This window comes from Silene latifolia, chromosome 1 (genome assembly GCF_048544455.1).
Source record: "Silene latifolia isolate original U9 population chromosome 1, ASM4854445v1, whole genome shotgun sequence".
NCBI lineage: Eukaryota > Viridiplantae > Streptophyta > Magnoliopsida > Caryophyllales > Caryophyllaceae > Silene > Silene latifolia.
In genome coordinates, this window is record NC_133526.1 from 151,114,922 (window position 1) to 151,128,726 (window position 13,805).

The window sequence follows — 13,805 nt, forward strand, 5'->3', positions numbered from 1 at the left end:
TAGAGAGAAAGAAATTGAATATGTGAAAGAACTATCCACAGATAGTCTCTTGAACAATCTCTTAATTTACTTAACAATATCTTAATATTGTACATCATGTTGGAAAAATAGTTACTGCAAGGGCAAAGTAAACGAACTAAAATGGATTACAATAACTTCACTGTGTCATGGTATGAAAGCCATTGTCTTAGAAGCTTAATCGACTTCGACACGGTGTTGTCCAACTGAGAACGACGCTCCCCAAGGTATACACAGAGCTCTTCCAATTTGCACCCAATTAAAAGAGTAGGAACTCGAAAGTTGTTGCTCAGAACAGAGGAGAGAGTATATTTGATAGAATGAAATTGGATGATTAGAAATGCCAGAAAGTTGTCTTATTTATAGTACTCCCTTCTATTCTTAATAATCCTCCCTATTTATGGAGGGCACGAGAATTCGGGGAGGGGAGTATTATATGGTAAAGTATTGTAGTGGGGTAGGAGATTGGAGAGATGGAATGTATTGTGTGATTTAAATAAGTATTGTTGTGGGGTAAGGTGATTAAAATAAGTATTGTTGTGGGATAAGATGATTAAAATAAGATAAAATATGAGTTTTGTGGTGTATTTAGAATAGGAGGGAAGTATAAATAGAGACCAAATTCTGATGAGTATTAAATTGAAATAACAATTTTCAAAACTGAATTTGTGAGTAACAAGATGGGGAAGTCTCCAATACGGACTACACAAAGACTCGAAGAGTCACGGTGCAACAGAAAAAAAATAAGACAAGAAAATTTTTGTTTGTTACAAAAACAAAACAGACCCTACCACGCGGCGCGTGCGAGCCGAGCCGCGGCTGCGTGCGGGTGGGGACAACTCATACTAGCCTCCGTAATAACAAGTACCTAGTAAAGGGATACAAGATATATAAACACAACAAAAATTCCTTATTCTACCGATGTGGAACAAAATACTCTACCATTTCCAACACATCAATCATCAAACATATCAAGGCTATTATATTTATTATCGTGTTGTATCGTAAATAATTAAAATGCCATAAATGTGCACACCATAGGAAACAAATTACCATGATATTAGTTTCCAAATACCAAGAATATAATGAAGGCCTTTTGTCCTAAACAAAAACTTGGGAGAGACGGTCTCTCACTAAGTTTTTGAGAGACCAATCTTTCATATCTTTTTATTTGTATTTCGTACCTCTTTTATTGTTAATCGTGACATAGTATTTTTGTACCTATTTACATAATAAATGTACCCATTTTATCATTAATCATGATTTGTACCTATTTTATTATCTTTAGTACCACTTTTTCTTAAAATTGTACAATTATCTCTCAATAAAGCTTATTAAGAGACCGTCTCTCAGAAGACCTACTCGTAGTATTTAAAAGGACCACTTGTGGTTAGTGTTATTAAATTACCGTTGAAAAACACCCCGAATATAAAAAAGGTAAATAAATGAGACATCACAAAATAAAAAAGGTAAATAAATGGCCGGAACAAATGGGATAGTTCATTTGATAAAATCATAAAAACAAATATCTAAAATTTTCCAAATATATTCACACGGACTCTACACAATTTTATTACATGAAAATGTTAATCCCCTCTTACCACATAATTATAATTAATTCTCTAATTCTTTTATGAATTTTGATATATATAACCCAATGAATTGTATTTAAGAAACAAAATATGGGAAAGAAGTTGTTAAAATATACATTAATTATATTGAGTTGTATATAAATTAGTTTTAAATTCCTAACTTAATACCAAATCTAAAAAATATTAAATACTTGAATACAATCAAAAGATTGTATAAATCAAAACCCTTCTTTTGTTCCCTGCACTCTACCACCTTAATTATTCATTCTCCCGCTACCATCCAATTATGGAGTAACGGACCCAAGTGGGGCGCTCCTTGTCTTCATTCCTCTCAACATTGAGCATCTTTGCACCATCCCCCTTCACCTATACGGAGTACTTAATTAATTCAAAGATGAAATTAAGCTTAAGACGGGTCTTTGTATAAAAAAAACAAGAGTAAAGAATTAATCGGTACAGTGGGTTATTGTACACCCCACCGTATAATTCTATAAATTTCATTTTTCCTGTTTTTCGTACTACTAGTATTAATATTGTTGTTGCTCCTGCTGATCCTGAAGTAAGTGGCACTCTTTCACCATTTTTGTTTTCAACCTTATTGAGATCCACAAATCCAAAAAAAAAATAAAAAAATGGGAGTTTCCCAATGCAATTACAGTGATTCAAGAATAAATCCAGTTGAAGGAAAAAGCCCATCAACAATACTCACAGCAAGCCCTCTAAATTCCCTTTCATTCATGTCTAATTATCATGTTAATCACAATGTTGTTGATAATGATGATAGTGATGATGATGATTACAAGTACAATAATGAGTTAAAGTTGACATCTTTGTTAATGAAGATGATTTGGGACTTTGGTTTTGGTTGTTTTGTACCATCACCAAACATGGAGTACAAAACTAGGAAGAAGAAAAACACCAAAAATGGTAGTCACAATATAGAGCATAACAAAGCTTGGTTACTTGCAGAATCAGGTGGTGATTTGGCTAATTGTGAGCCACATTCAGTTCACTCATCTTTCAGGTCAGTCACCCAACTACGGGGTCTAGCAGGGGCGCTCGCTTTCTCAACAAATGCGATTTTTTTAAACTAAAATTCAGTTATATTTCTGAGATTTTCTCGCCACCCCCTAACTTTAAATCCTGGCTCCGTCATTGTTTCAGGTTTAGTCTTTGCTCTCAAGTGGAGCTTGATTCTATCAAAGTTGCAAACTTTTCTCCATCTACAACTGTATTAATGGTGAACTTAGATAGTACGAGTATGAGTGATTCTTATTCAAAGGAGATGAAATGGCGTCGGATTGAATCTCTTGAGAAGAGTATTTCTCCTGCTGCTACTTCTTTGATTAGATTTACTTTTGCTGAAATTCTCGCTGCTACCTCTAATTTCTCTGCAGGTACTTAATCTTGCTTCCATCCCTTCTCTCTTCTTTTTTCTTTTGAGTCAGGGCGTCACCCAGTGGTACTCAGTATCGGTACCACCCTATCACATACAACATGTAAAGTGATACTCAGAATAGGCGCCACCAGGTGGCGCTTATCTCGTTTTCCTTTTTTTGTGATTGTTTTTTGGTGGGTTCTAATTAATTTTTGTGTAATTTATGTTAAAATCTTGATCGTAATTAATATGTTGTTCATCTAGTTAATTATGTTATAAAGAATCTCGTCTGAAACCGTCTTAAGCATAAGACGGCCTGCTATATGGTTCATGTAATGACCGGGTTAAGTTTAAGACGACTTTAAACATGATATTTTTCTATTTATTCAAAAGGTGGCTGACTGGCTTCTTTTCTTATCAGTGTTCTATTGTTTGGGATTTGCTTTAGTTACTTAGAAAGCTCATGTAAATCATGCTACCCAATTCTAACTTTTAGGACCGACAGTTTGCTGATATTTTTAGTTTTATGAAATCTTGACTCTAGCCTATAGGTACTTTATATGATTCTTAAATTGCTGTTGTGCACTTAAAAATGGTTCTATATCAGGAAATTTTAAGGGATTGGTTTAATTGCTGGACATTTTGAGCAATTTTCCACTTTTGTATAACAAAGTCCATATTCCATCGTATTTAATCATGTGTTTATGTATAATGGAGTTAACATAATGGTAAGGTGAATTTTAATGTACAGTAATTCTTAAAAACTTGATGTATAACTACTGAAACTGTTCTATTGTGACGGGTAGTTCCGGTTAAAAGAATGAAACAAGAAAATGGACTAACTTGAAGATTTTTGCGAATGTATAGATAAAGTGCTTGGGAGAGGTGCACTGAGCTATGTGTTTAGAGGTAGAGTTGGGTTATTTAGGACAGTCGTCGCAATTAAGAGGCTAGACAAGGATGATAAAGAGACCCCCAAGGCATTTTGTAGGGAGCTGATGATTGCTAGTTCACTTCAGCATCCAAACATTGTTCCTCTCTTGGGATTTTGTATCGATCCAGAAGAAGGGTTGTTCTTGGTCTACAAATACGTGTCAAGCGGGAGCCTTGAGCGCCATTTACATGGTATAGCTTCTGTTTTAGCCCTAAGATTTTCATTGTATTGTATAATTTATAAGTGAAATTACAACTTGATAGCATTTGCAGGGAAGAAGAGAGGTGTGAAGGGTTTCACGTCACTTTCATGGTCTGTTAGATACAAGGTTGCTGTAGGAATTGCTGACGCTATTGCATATTTACACAATGGAACAGATAGATGCATTGTCCACAGAGACATCAAACCTTCCAATATTCTTCTTTCCTCCAAGAAAAGGCCAAAGGTGAGTTTGTGTTTTTTTCAGCTTTTACTTTTGATTTGATATAGTGTATGAAATGTTCGGTTTCGTAGGAAGCCAAAGAGATTCACTATACTTTGGTTTTGATTATTATGGAATAAACAAAGTGACCCACAAAACTTGTGCTTCTTTTTATATTAAAGTAGTAGTTATTTGATGCAATTATTGAAAACATTTTCATTACGAGTCACGTGGAAGCCGTCTTTCTGGACACAGGGTAAGGTTGTCTACATACAACTCCTAAATTGTCATTTGCGGTAGCCGGTTTATGCATCAGGGTAAGTTATATTCACGTACGAAATCTGAACTGGTTTAATTTTTTTGCAGTTATGTGATTTTGGATTAGCAACTTGGACTCCGGCCCCATCAATCCCTTTCCTTTGCAAAACTGTGAAAGGAACATTTGGGTAAGATTACAAGAAAAAGTGTTTCTAATTTGGAAAATGAATTGGACTTTATACTTGTCTTTGGTTGAGCTGTGATTATCACCTTTTCTGACATTCAATTGTTGCAGATACTTAGCTCCTGAGTACTTCCAGCACGGTAAGGTATCAGACAAGACCGATGTCTATGCCTTTGGAGTGGTCCTTCTAGAGCTAATAACAGGCCGAAAGCCGATAGAATCATCAAGGGTGCAAGGAGAGGAGAACTTGGTCCAATGGGTAGGTTGCTATCTAAGTCTTTAATATTACTTGAGTTGAATCGGTGGTCGGTAGTTGATTAGTTTTTGGATTTGATCAAGCGGTTCATCCGAAACTTGTCTTTGGCCAAGAAAGATGATTACTTCATTGAGGTTGGTTAGGCCATCAAGATTATTGATTAATAATTTATTATCCTCAAATTTGGTTACTAGTTCTAACTTGAGAAGGGACAATGACTAGTAGCCAACTCTCTTAGGTCTGTTTCATATTAACAATGTGTTGGAAAGGGAAGTCCGCCATTCATATGTCAACTTCTATCTTGTACTCCATCTTAATTGTCCCAATTCCCTTTTTGGGTCATCTTTTCCAATTATTCACTTTCACCAAAAATTTGGTAATGATGGCATTTCCTCACTTTTTTGTTTTTTTTTTTTTTTTTTCTAAAAACAACCCTTGGATAAAAACTATGAAAGGATGGAGGGAGTATTTGACATAGAATCGCCAACTATTACAGTTTCAGAAGCTTGCCTGCTACTTTCTGGTTTAGCCTCGTGACTTAGGTTATCATCGGTCTCATCTCATTTTGCTCTGGCACTATGAACACTAATACTACTACCACCACCAGTACTACAACTACTACTACCAAGATTCAAAAATTGAAGCCATTTCGAAGTAATGATGTGTTATTTTGCCTTAATTCTTAAAATTCTTATTTGGCCTGCTTTTCTTCGGGGTCACTTTTATAGAGGAACCCTTTTGAAGTGTTATCTCATCTCTGTAAAGATGTTACTGTTTATACCTTAACAAGGGCGGAGGGAGTAACATGGGTCTGGGGATTTTGGTAATTTACACAAAAAAATTCTCAGTGTATAAAATTTTACGGCGTTCAGTACATTGATTCCAATGGGTTGTTCTCATTGCAGGCAAAGCCACTCTTGGACAAAGGTGATATAGGAGTTGAAACTTTACTAGACCCACGTGCCAAGATCACTCAGAAAAGTTCGAGACTGATTACGCAGATGGCTCGGGCTGCTTCTGCCTGTGTTAATACAGACGAAGCATATCGGCCAAGCATTAACGAAGCCATAACTCTTTTAAGGGGAGAAGCTTGCTCGGTCAAGGGCAAGGCTAGTTTCAGTCGGAATGGAAGCTATTCTCAAATACTGCGAAGAACAAAAAGCGATATGAAGAATCATTTGGCTATGCTAGAAGCTTCGGAATTAGAAGAGGACGATTTCCTGTATAGTCGATGACCATAAGAGCAAGATTTTTTTCGGTTTTCCTATCTTTTCTCTTTGCCTTGTTTATTGTCCCTTTTTATTCGACCATGGGAGGCATTATGAGGCTCTAGAATTGTGAAGCAAAGAGTGTTAATGATTGATTGTATAGGAGTCGTAGGAACTTGGTGTAAAAATTCTTGATGAATTGTTCTTTGCTAAGAAGCGATTGACGTATCAACAAAGAATGAAACAAGTTCAACTGTATTCTAAACAAACCAGTTCCGAAGCCCTATTTGGTCAAGTATCAAAATACAATTGTAATCTTGTAAAAAGAAGGCTAATTTGGCAACTAACTACTAGCTAGAATATTTTAGCAACATCTCTAACCAAACCGCGATTAGCTCGGGCGAATGCGGTGAATTCCTCGATCGAAATGAAGCCGTCGCCATCAGTATCGATCTCAGCCATCATTCGAGTAACTTCCTCAGAGGTAACAGACCCAAGTGTTTTGAGAGCGTCTCCAAGTTCAGTGGACGATATCTTGCCATCGCCATTCATGTCAAATCGTTTGAAGATTCTCTCCCTATCGGCAATGTCTTGAGGCGTATCCTCATCAGCCATGATCACAGTTCCCCAATAAACAGAAAACAAGCCACAAAAGATTGTAGTGTATTGGTTTAATGAAATGAGGATTTTGGACATGAACATTTAAATAGATGTTTAAAGGGTCAATTAACTTAATTATCGGATCACCTTACAGTTTATATAACTAAAACGTTAAAAGCTGTATTTTTTGTTCTTTCGAGTTTTGAGGGTCTTTCTAAAAATAGTTTTTTTTGCTGAAAATAGCGTGCAATTTTTCTTCCTTAAGTTTTATAAGATTGAAGGATTAAAATTCACAACTTGAACGGATACTTTTAGTATAGAACTATAGTCTATAGATTAAAGGAGTATCCTGTCGAAATTTCAATCAACTTCATATTGTATTATTGTAATGTATCGACCATATCTCTCTCCTTTGGAGAACCGGAGTACGAAAGAGTTGAAAAGCTTCTAACACTGCATAAACCTGATAAAGTTGTACCGTGTTTTCGAACAATCATAACTGGACTTGAAAAATAACTTGATCCAGGGTATCCGTCATTGGTACTGGCATGCAACGCAAACTAGAGGCACAAACTCGTGGATAGAGCTGTTGTTAGGAGGAAGAGTAATGCGCAGAAGACATACAACAACCATGTTCTTTATTATTGTTTGAAACAGCCTCCAGACAAGAATGAGCATGGAAATAATACACAGTATAGTTGAGCACAACAGAGAAAGCCAGATTTGAAACTAAGAGAACAAAATCTTGTGAAATCGAAACGACATCTTAACAAGGGTACATTTGATCTCCTCAAATAATTGCCAGTAACTCAATTAACAACAGTAGGACAAAATAACACATGATTATATCCAAAGACAGCTGATGAAAAAAGAGGTATCAGGATTCAGGATATTCTACTGTCCACAACATATAACCTACATTATTGCAACTAAAGTCAACCTTGCACATGATTCTCTGTCGTTTTAGTTATCTTCACCCTTGTATAGTGAAAAAATGGATATGGGCTGCGGAATAATCATTAATGACAAGAAGTACGTAACCGATGTAGAAATTCAATAACCTTGGACGATTAATACTTCCTCCATTCAACTCCACACTACCATTATCTATTTTGTACACTATTCATAGTTAAACATTCAATTTCAATTTTCTCTCAATACATAAATGAAAATATATTCATGTGGGATCTTGTTTTATTCGTCGTTACGAGTACATTAAAAATACCTAACTTTTATATTTTTTGCAAATACGTAGCTAACGATATTTAGCGCGTAAAAGATGCATTGGCAAACGTGAAAAAAGAAAGTGTTAGTGTGGAGTTGAATGGAGGGAGTAAGTGTTAAGACTATTTCCTAACTTGTTTTAAACCCGTGCAAAAATTGCACGAGATTGAATATCAATAATTTGACTAAAAGTATATAAATTATCTAATAAAATTACAAATATAGAAAAATTTATTTGTAAATAACATTAGATGTATATATTTAATAAAGTTACAAAATGGAGTATATAAATTATCTAATAAAATTACGTAATTTTAAGTTCTTTGAAATCCAGTCTAAGGCTCTGTTTGATAAGAAATTTCACATAACTTAGCTGACCAAAATTTTCGGTACCTTATTTTTTCCAAGTGTTTGACAAATAACTTATTAAAACAAATAAGTTAATCTGAAATCAAATGCGAGCATTTTAGATAAAAGATACCAGATCTTATTTTATCTTTTGTTTTTTATTTACCTCTTTAGTCTATAATATTAAATAATTATCATATACTATTACGTCATTTTACTAAAATCAACTCAATTTTCAACTATTAGTCAAACATTTTTCTCATAGTCAGTTACGTTTTTATGCACTAATTAGCTTTTCAGTTTTCAACTATCTTTTTAAATAGTTTTACCAAACAGAGTCTACAATTAAAATAGTCTTTTTGTTAAACAGAAATAAATATGTAAGAATTTAGTGGATACTTTTCATCTATCAGAAATATTAAAATTTTGGCCCAATATATGACATCGGAGTATTAACATGTACTTTTGTCTTAAACCGTAAGACAGGTCAAATACATACTAAATGGCATAATAAACTATATAGGAAATGCCAAATAAAATTTCTGGCCTTATTTACCATATGACATCGGAGTATCACCATGCTAGTATTTGAATCCGTTCAAATACATACCAAATGACATGATAAACTGTCTGAAAAATACAAAAAATCTTATCCTTATTATCACCATGTTAATATTTGAATTTGTTTTATAAATAAACGAATATTATGTTTTAAGCAAGACTTATTGAAAATTATTATACGACCTTTGTGATTTGAGGATTGATTACTTCGGACTTTCGAGGTATAACACATTTGGCCCAATTGTTATACGGAGTAACAAACACTCGGTAATATCATAAAGACCTAACACATTGAAATACCGTATTAAGTTAAGGGTTTTTCTAATGTGTGCCCTAAGAGCACACATTAAGAGCCAATAAAAGGAAAGATTCTCGGTATAATTTCATGATAAATGTAGAGATGAACCCTTAAGTTAAATGAAAATCTAACCCTAACCGTGGTCCTCATTCCCCCAATTTTTTTCCAACTTCAGTTCATCTTTCACTACCTCTTAAACCTTATTTAACTACAAATAAAATTATTTTACTATGTAGATCATTGTTAGTGAAGCAATTTTTATGATTGATATGATAAAATTTAAGTATTCTATCCGATATTTTTTTTTGGTTCAACGAAGCGCGCATCCGATATATGAGGTTAGATAATATTATAATTGTCTTTCTTTGATTGTTTTTTTTTTTTTTTTACAATTGTGTTTCTTTGATTGTTACATAACATTTATACTATTAATTTTGCACACTTAATTAGTTAATTTTATAGGATCTTATAGTAAATAAGATAATTTACCGTTTTGTATTTCCATGGCTATACTTAATTTTGTGTTTTCTTTAACTATTCGAGATTAACTTTTAATAATCAATTATTGTTTTCGTTTTTCTCCACTTATAGTATTAAAAAAAAATTCATACCTTTTGAGGAAAATCATCTATTTAAATTTTCTAAGCTTCATATTTTTTTCGACCGGATTAGTATGAATCTGCTGATAATGATTCCGATTCCATTTTTTTGCCTGATACTTATTTTACTCTTGTTTTTGTTTTTACATTTATAATATTTTAAAATGAAATTTGGTTGTTAATTTGTGTTAAATCATTTATTTTTCAATTGATGCTCATTATATTAATTTATTGAAACTTATATTTACTGATAAGTGCAATAATAATTGTGTTAGTTAAGTAAGGCTTAAATAAAATTACTCTATTAGTAATAATAATTATAAAAGTAAGATATTTTTAGATTTGTTATTATTTCAATAAATTTTTCTCACGTCCTATCCAAATTTTTCTCACGTCCTATCCAACAATTTAAACAAATTTTATTATTTTGAAATTTTAAAATTGGTATATTATAAATATTTACTCAATGAAATGCACAAAAACTCTTTAATTATAAGAGAGAAATTAAATCAGCCAAAGAAAGTGGGGGGCCCTACACAAAAAAACAAAACAAAAAAATTCCTGAAAAGTAGGAACCAATAGAAACTCTCTAAAAAACCTGGCTTTTATACTATGTAGATATTAGCTTTTCCATATCATTGTTAATAAATCTCTGTTAATATTTCATTGTATTGTATTTTCCTAATTCTAGCTTAGCGAGTTTAGGTAAATTATCGTTTCTAGATCTTTCTTGTGAATACTATATAAACATATGTAACCCTTGTAATTTTGCATCAATAACAATCATAATCTTTCACATATACTTTACATAGTATAAGGAATTTCTCGATCCTAATACCTCTCGGAAAAACCCTACAAACAACTCATCACGAAGATCATTCGTTCTTCCCCACCGCTTCCAATGTTGGGCTCCAACAACACCCTCACAAACACTCATGAACCAAACGTCCCTCTTTACGTAATATAACAAAATTACATAATCTCTTACTTACTAAACTACTAAAACAGTATTATAGCAAAAGTAAGTGTCGAACCCACAAGGAAGGACTAAGTCAATTAAATGTCCAAAAGTATAGAGTAAAGTAACCAGTTTAGGGGGGATTTGATTTGCTTTGATTAATCTAAAGAACTAAGACTAAGCAAATAATAAAATAGAAGAATTCAGATTATTTAAAAGGTCTTAGATCCAAGCATATATCCACACTCGATAACAATTGATCATTGTAAGACGGTTTCAATTACTAATCTTGATTACTCTATCGTGAATGTAAAATTCCAATTCTCCTTACGAACAACCAATTAAGACGAATCCCATTCTTAATCAACCCTAACTATTAAACAGTTCAAGGTTTAATTCAATAGCAGCAATATAATTTGGAGAATTCCACAGAGAATAAATAGCGCATACAATCCAATTGCACGTTAGATATTTATGTGAATCGCTTCTAAGTACTAATATCAACGTATCCCGTTTAATATTAATTCCTAGTTGTTACTATTGTAAAGTCAATCAATAAATCCTATTCAATCAACAATACTAACAATAGAATGAAGAAATCGGTTACTAGTTGCACACCTAGCAATTATCAATCAAATCATATAATTAAAAGCTAAGCAATTCACAATAATCAAGAAGAGAAATTAAAACATTCAAACTCACAATCGGATTTAGAGTGCTTCAATCGCTTGAATCCAGGATGAAAGATTAATTACACATAGTCTTGAAAATAACAATAGGGTTTTTCTCCAAAAGTTGCGTCCGTCCTTTCTAAAACTGAAATACTAAGTTATATAGTAAGAAGGTAAAACAACTAGATTAGGAAATAAAGTATTACTACTACTAATAATAATCGGAACAAACCGAGTAAATTAAATAAATAAGCACGAGTCTAACGATGCTGAATTACGCGACCAAAGCACAAACATGTGTCAAATGTAGGTCGCGCTTTTGTCGCGCCTCAGTCGAACGTCAGTCGCGAAAAACGCTGTTGCCAAATTTGTCTTCTCTTTCGTATGCGCGCATAAATAGTGCGACATATGCTCGTGCACGCCTCTCAAGGTATCTTCATAGGTTTTCGGGGCCACCTATCCTTGGACTTGGACTCCGTCTCAAACATGTAAAACCGACCAAAAGGCTCTTTTTCGTCGTTTCCAAGCTTCATCTTCAATATTTGGATCCAAGTTCCGCCAACGTTACAACTTCAAGCATTGTACCATTATAAATCATTAAGGACCGCCTTTGTAACTTGAACTTCACTAATTCGACCCTCTTAATACATACTAAAACCGTCTCATCAACTTCCCCATACTTAGATCTTTACTCGTCCTCGAGTAAACTCAAAGGACCAAATAAAATTAAACCAACACCAATCTACAGAAGTATGGGAAAAAATCAACAAGACTCACAATGAAACTTATAAAGACAAGTCTCCAATATTGTAAAGGGACATCAATTTTTTCATTTTGCCTAGATCTCTCATTTTGCCTAGAACGCCCGCCCTTGCGGGTTTTCAATCTAACTTATCATTTTTTTCAACTCACACTACTCTCAGTGGCACGCAACTCGATTCTTCATTTTACCCGGAGCGTCCTTTTGGATTTTCACTCCGTCCCCGGCCACATCCTAATATTGCCTAGGCGCCGTTTCGGGTTTTCACCTAACCGGGATTCATTCTTTTTCTTTGTTTTTAATTTTTCACCTCTTTTTTCATTTTTCAGTTTTTTTTTGTTTTTTTTTTGGAATAGAAATAACCGAAATAAAGCACACCACACAAGTACAATGAATTACAATCCGAACGATTCTCCTCCCCACACTTGAATTAAACATTGTCCTCAATGTTGTATAGGACACAATAAAATGAGAAAGAGAGATACTTCATGGTACATTTAGCATCAGACGACTGTACAAGCACATCCATCCTTCTGCAAACCACATAAGCATGTCAACCACTCACCACACCTCCTCCCCACACTTGGCCATTAGCATCCACCATAAAGCACAAGAACAACATGGCCAAGAAAACAAGAGTAATCAGAGAACACTAACGCCCCTTATTACTCCAAACCTAACCAAAGACCAGATAGCACAAGTTAAACAAAAAGAAGACACCATCGTATTTGGTCTAACCTATACTCCTCTACTCCAAACCACAACTCTATCCAATCGCAATAAGGAGGTGCGCACAACATCACACCGCGATTACACCTCACCCTAACCACTAACTTACCTAATTGCCTTTCTATGTCGCCCTTCTTATGACGCCAACACCATAAATATACAATGAATCTTGAGGTATTGTCCGATCTTTTTTTCTCTCTCAATTTTTTTGATTTTTTTTGATTTTTCTCTTTTTTTTTTTGGATTTTCGTTTTTTTCAGTTTTTTTTTTTTTAAATAATAATCTTTGGGTTGCCTTGTTGGGAAATGTGTCCTCAACAATAGTGCGATCACATGATTTAAATATCATTATTAAATCTCATATAAAGAATACGTAAGGGATGATTCAATTATATAGTCAACTGATCAACATTAATCGGTAACGATTGGCTTGCTAGAGTTTGACGTTACTGTCGTGGGACGGTGGTGGTCAGTTGATCCCTTAAGGTCACACCTAAAGGATAATGCCCTTATCTATAAAGTTGATTAATTGTATGACGATGCAAGTTGATCAATTCCTTAAAATTGAACAATTCGATTTGTGAGAGAGAATAAATATCTTATTGTAATGGGATTAAATAAGATTTATTTTAGTAATAAAATGCTTTGTTACTAAAATTATTTATTGTTTGAGAAACAATAGAAATAGGAATGAATGGTTAATTATAATTACAGAATATTGTGAATTATAATTACATGACCCATTTTATTTATGTGATCAAGTATCACTAGTCAAATTATTGGATGTAATTTAATTAATTCATAAAATG

At 33.7% G+C, this 13,805-nt stretch overlaps 2 protein-coding genes across 2 annotated transcripts; one reads left to right on the plus strand and one right to left on the minus strand.

Annotated features, from left to right (window-relative positions):
• The first annotated feature begins 1,854 nt into the window (after nucleotides 1–1,854).
• LOC141610538 (putative serine/threonine-protein kinase PBL7) lies at nucleotides 1,855–6,518 on the plus strand. Its single transcript, XM_074428660.1, has 7 exons — nucleotides 1,855–2,634; nucleotides 2,775–3,007; nucleotides 3,856–4,113; nucleotides 4,195–4,367; nucleotides 4,710–4,789; nucleotides 4,897–5,044; nucleotides 5,947–6,518. The coding sequence occupies exons 1-7, from the start codon at nucleotides 2,243–2,245 to the stop codon at nucleotides 6,274–6,276; spliced, it is 1,614 nt and encodes a 537-aa protein (XP_074284761.1). The 5' UTR covers nucleotides 1,855–2,242; the 3' UTR covers nucleotides 6,277–6,518.
• A 1-nt stretch (nucleotide 6,519) lies between these two features.
• Nucleotides 6,520–6,991, minus strand: LOC141610543 (polcalcin Che a 3-like). Its single transcript, XM_074428675.1, has one exon. It carries the CDS (start codon nucleotides 6,949–6,951, stop codon nucleotides 6,604–6,606), a length of 348 nt encoding a protein of 115 aa, XP_074284776.1. The 5' UTR covers nucleotides 6,952–6,991; the 3' UTR covers nucleotides 6,520–6,603.
• Between the last annotated feature and the right edge of the window lie 6,814 nt (nucleotides 6,992–13,805).

Bases quoted from the DNA above. Each gene is read 5' to 3' on its own strand.
- LOC141610538 (XM_074428660.1), top strand. From the start codon at position 2,243: ATGGGAGTTTCCCAATGCAATTACAGTGATTCAAGAATAAATCCAGTT. The intron at 3,008-3,855 runs GTACTTAATCTT...GCGAATGTATAG, and splicing joins TACCTCTAATTTCTCTGCAG to ATAAAGTGCTTGGGAGAGGT. The intron at 4,114-4,194 runs GTATAGCTTCTG...TAGCATTTGCAG, and splicing joins CCTTGAGCGCCATTTACATG to GGAAGAAGAGAGGTGTGAAG.
- LOC141610543 (XM_074428675.1), bottom strand. From the start codon at position 6,951: ATGTTCATGTCCAAAATCCTCATTTCATTAAACCAATACACTACAATC.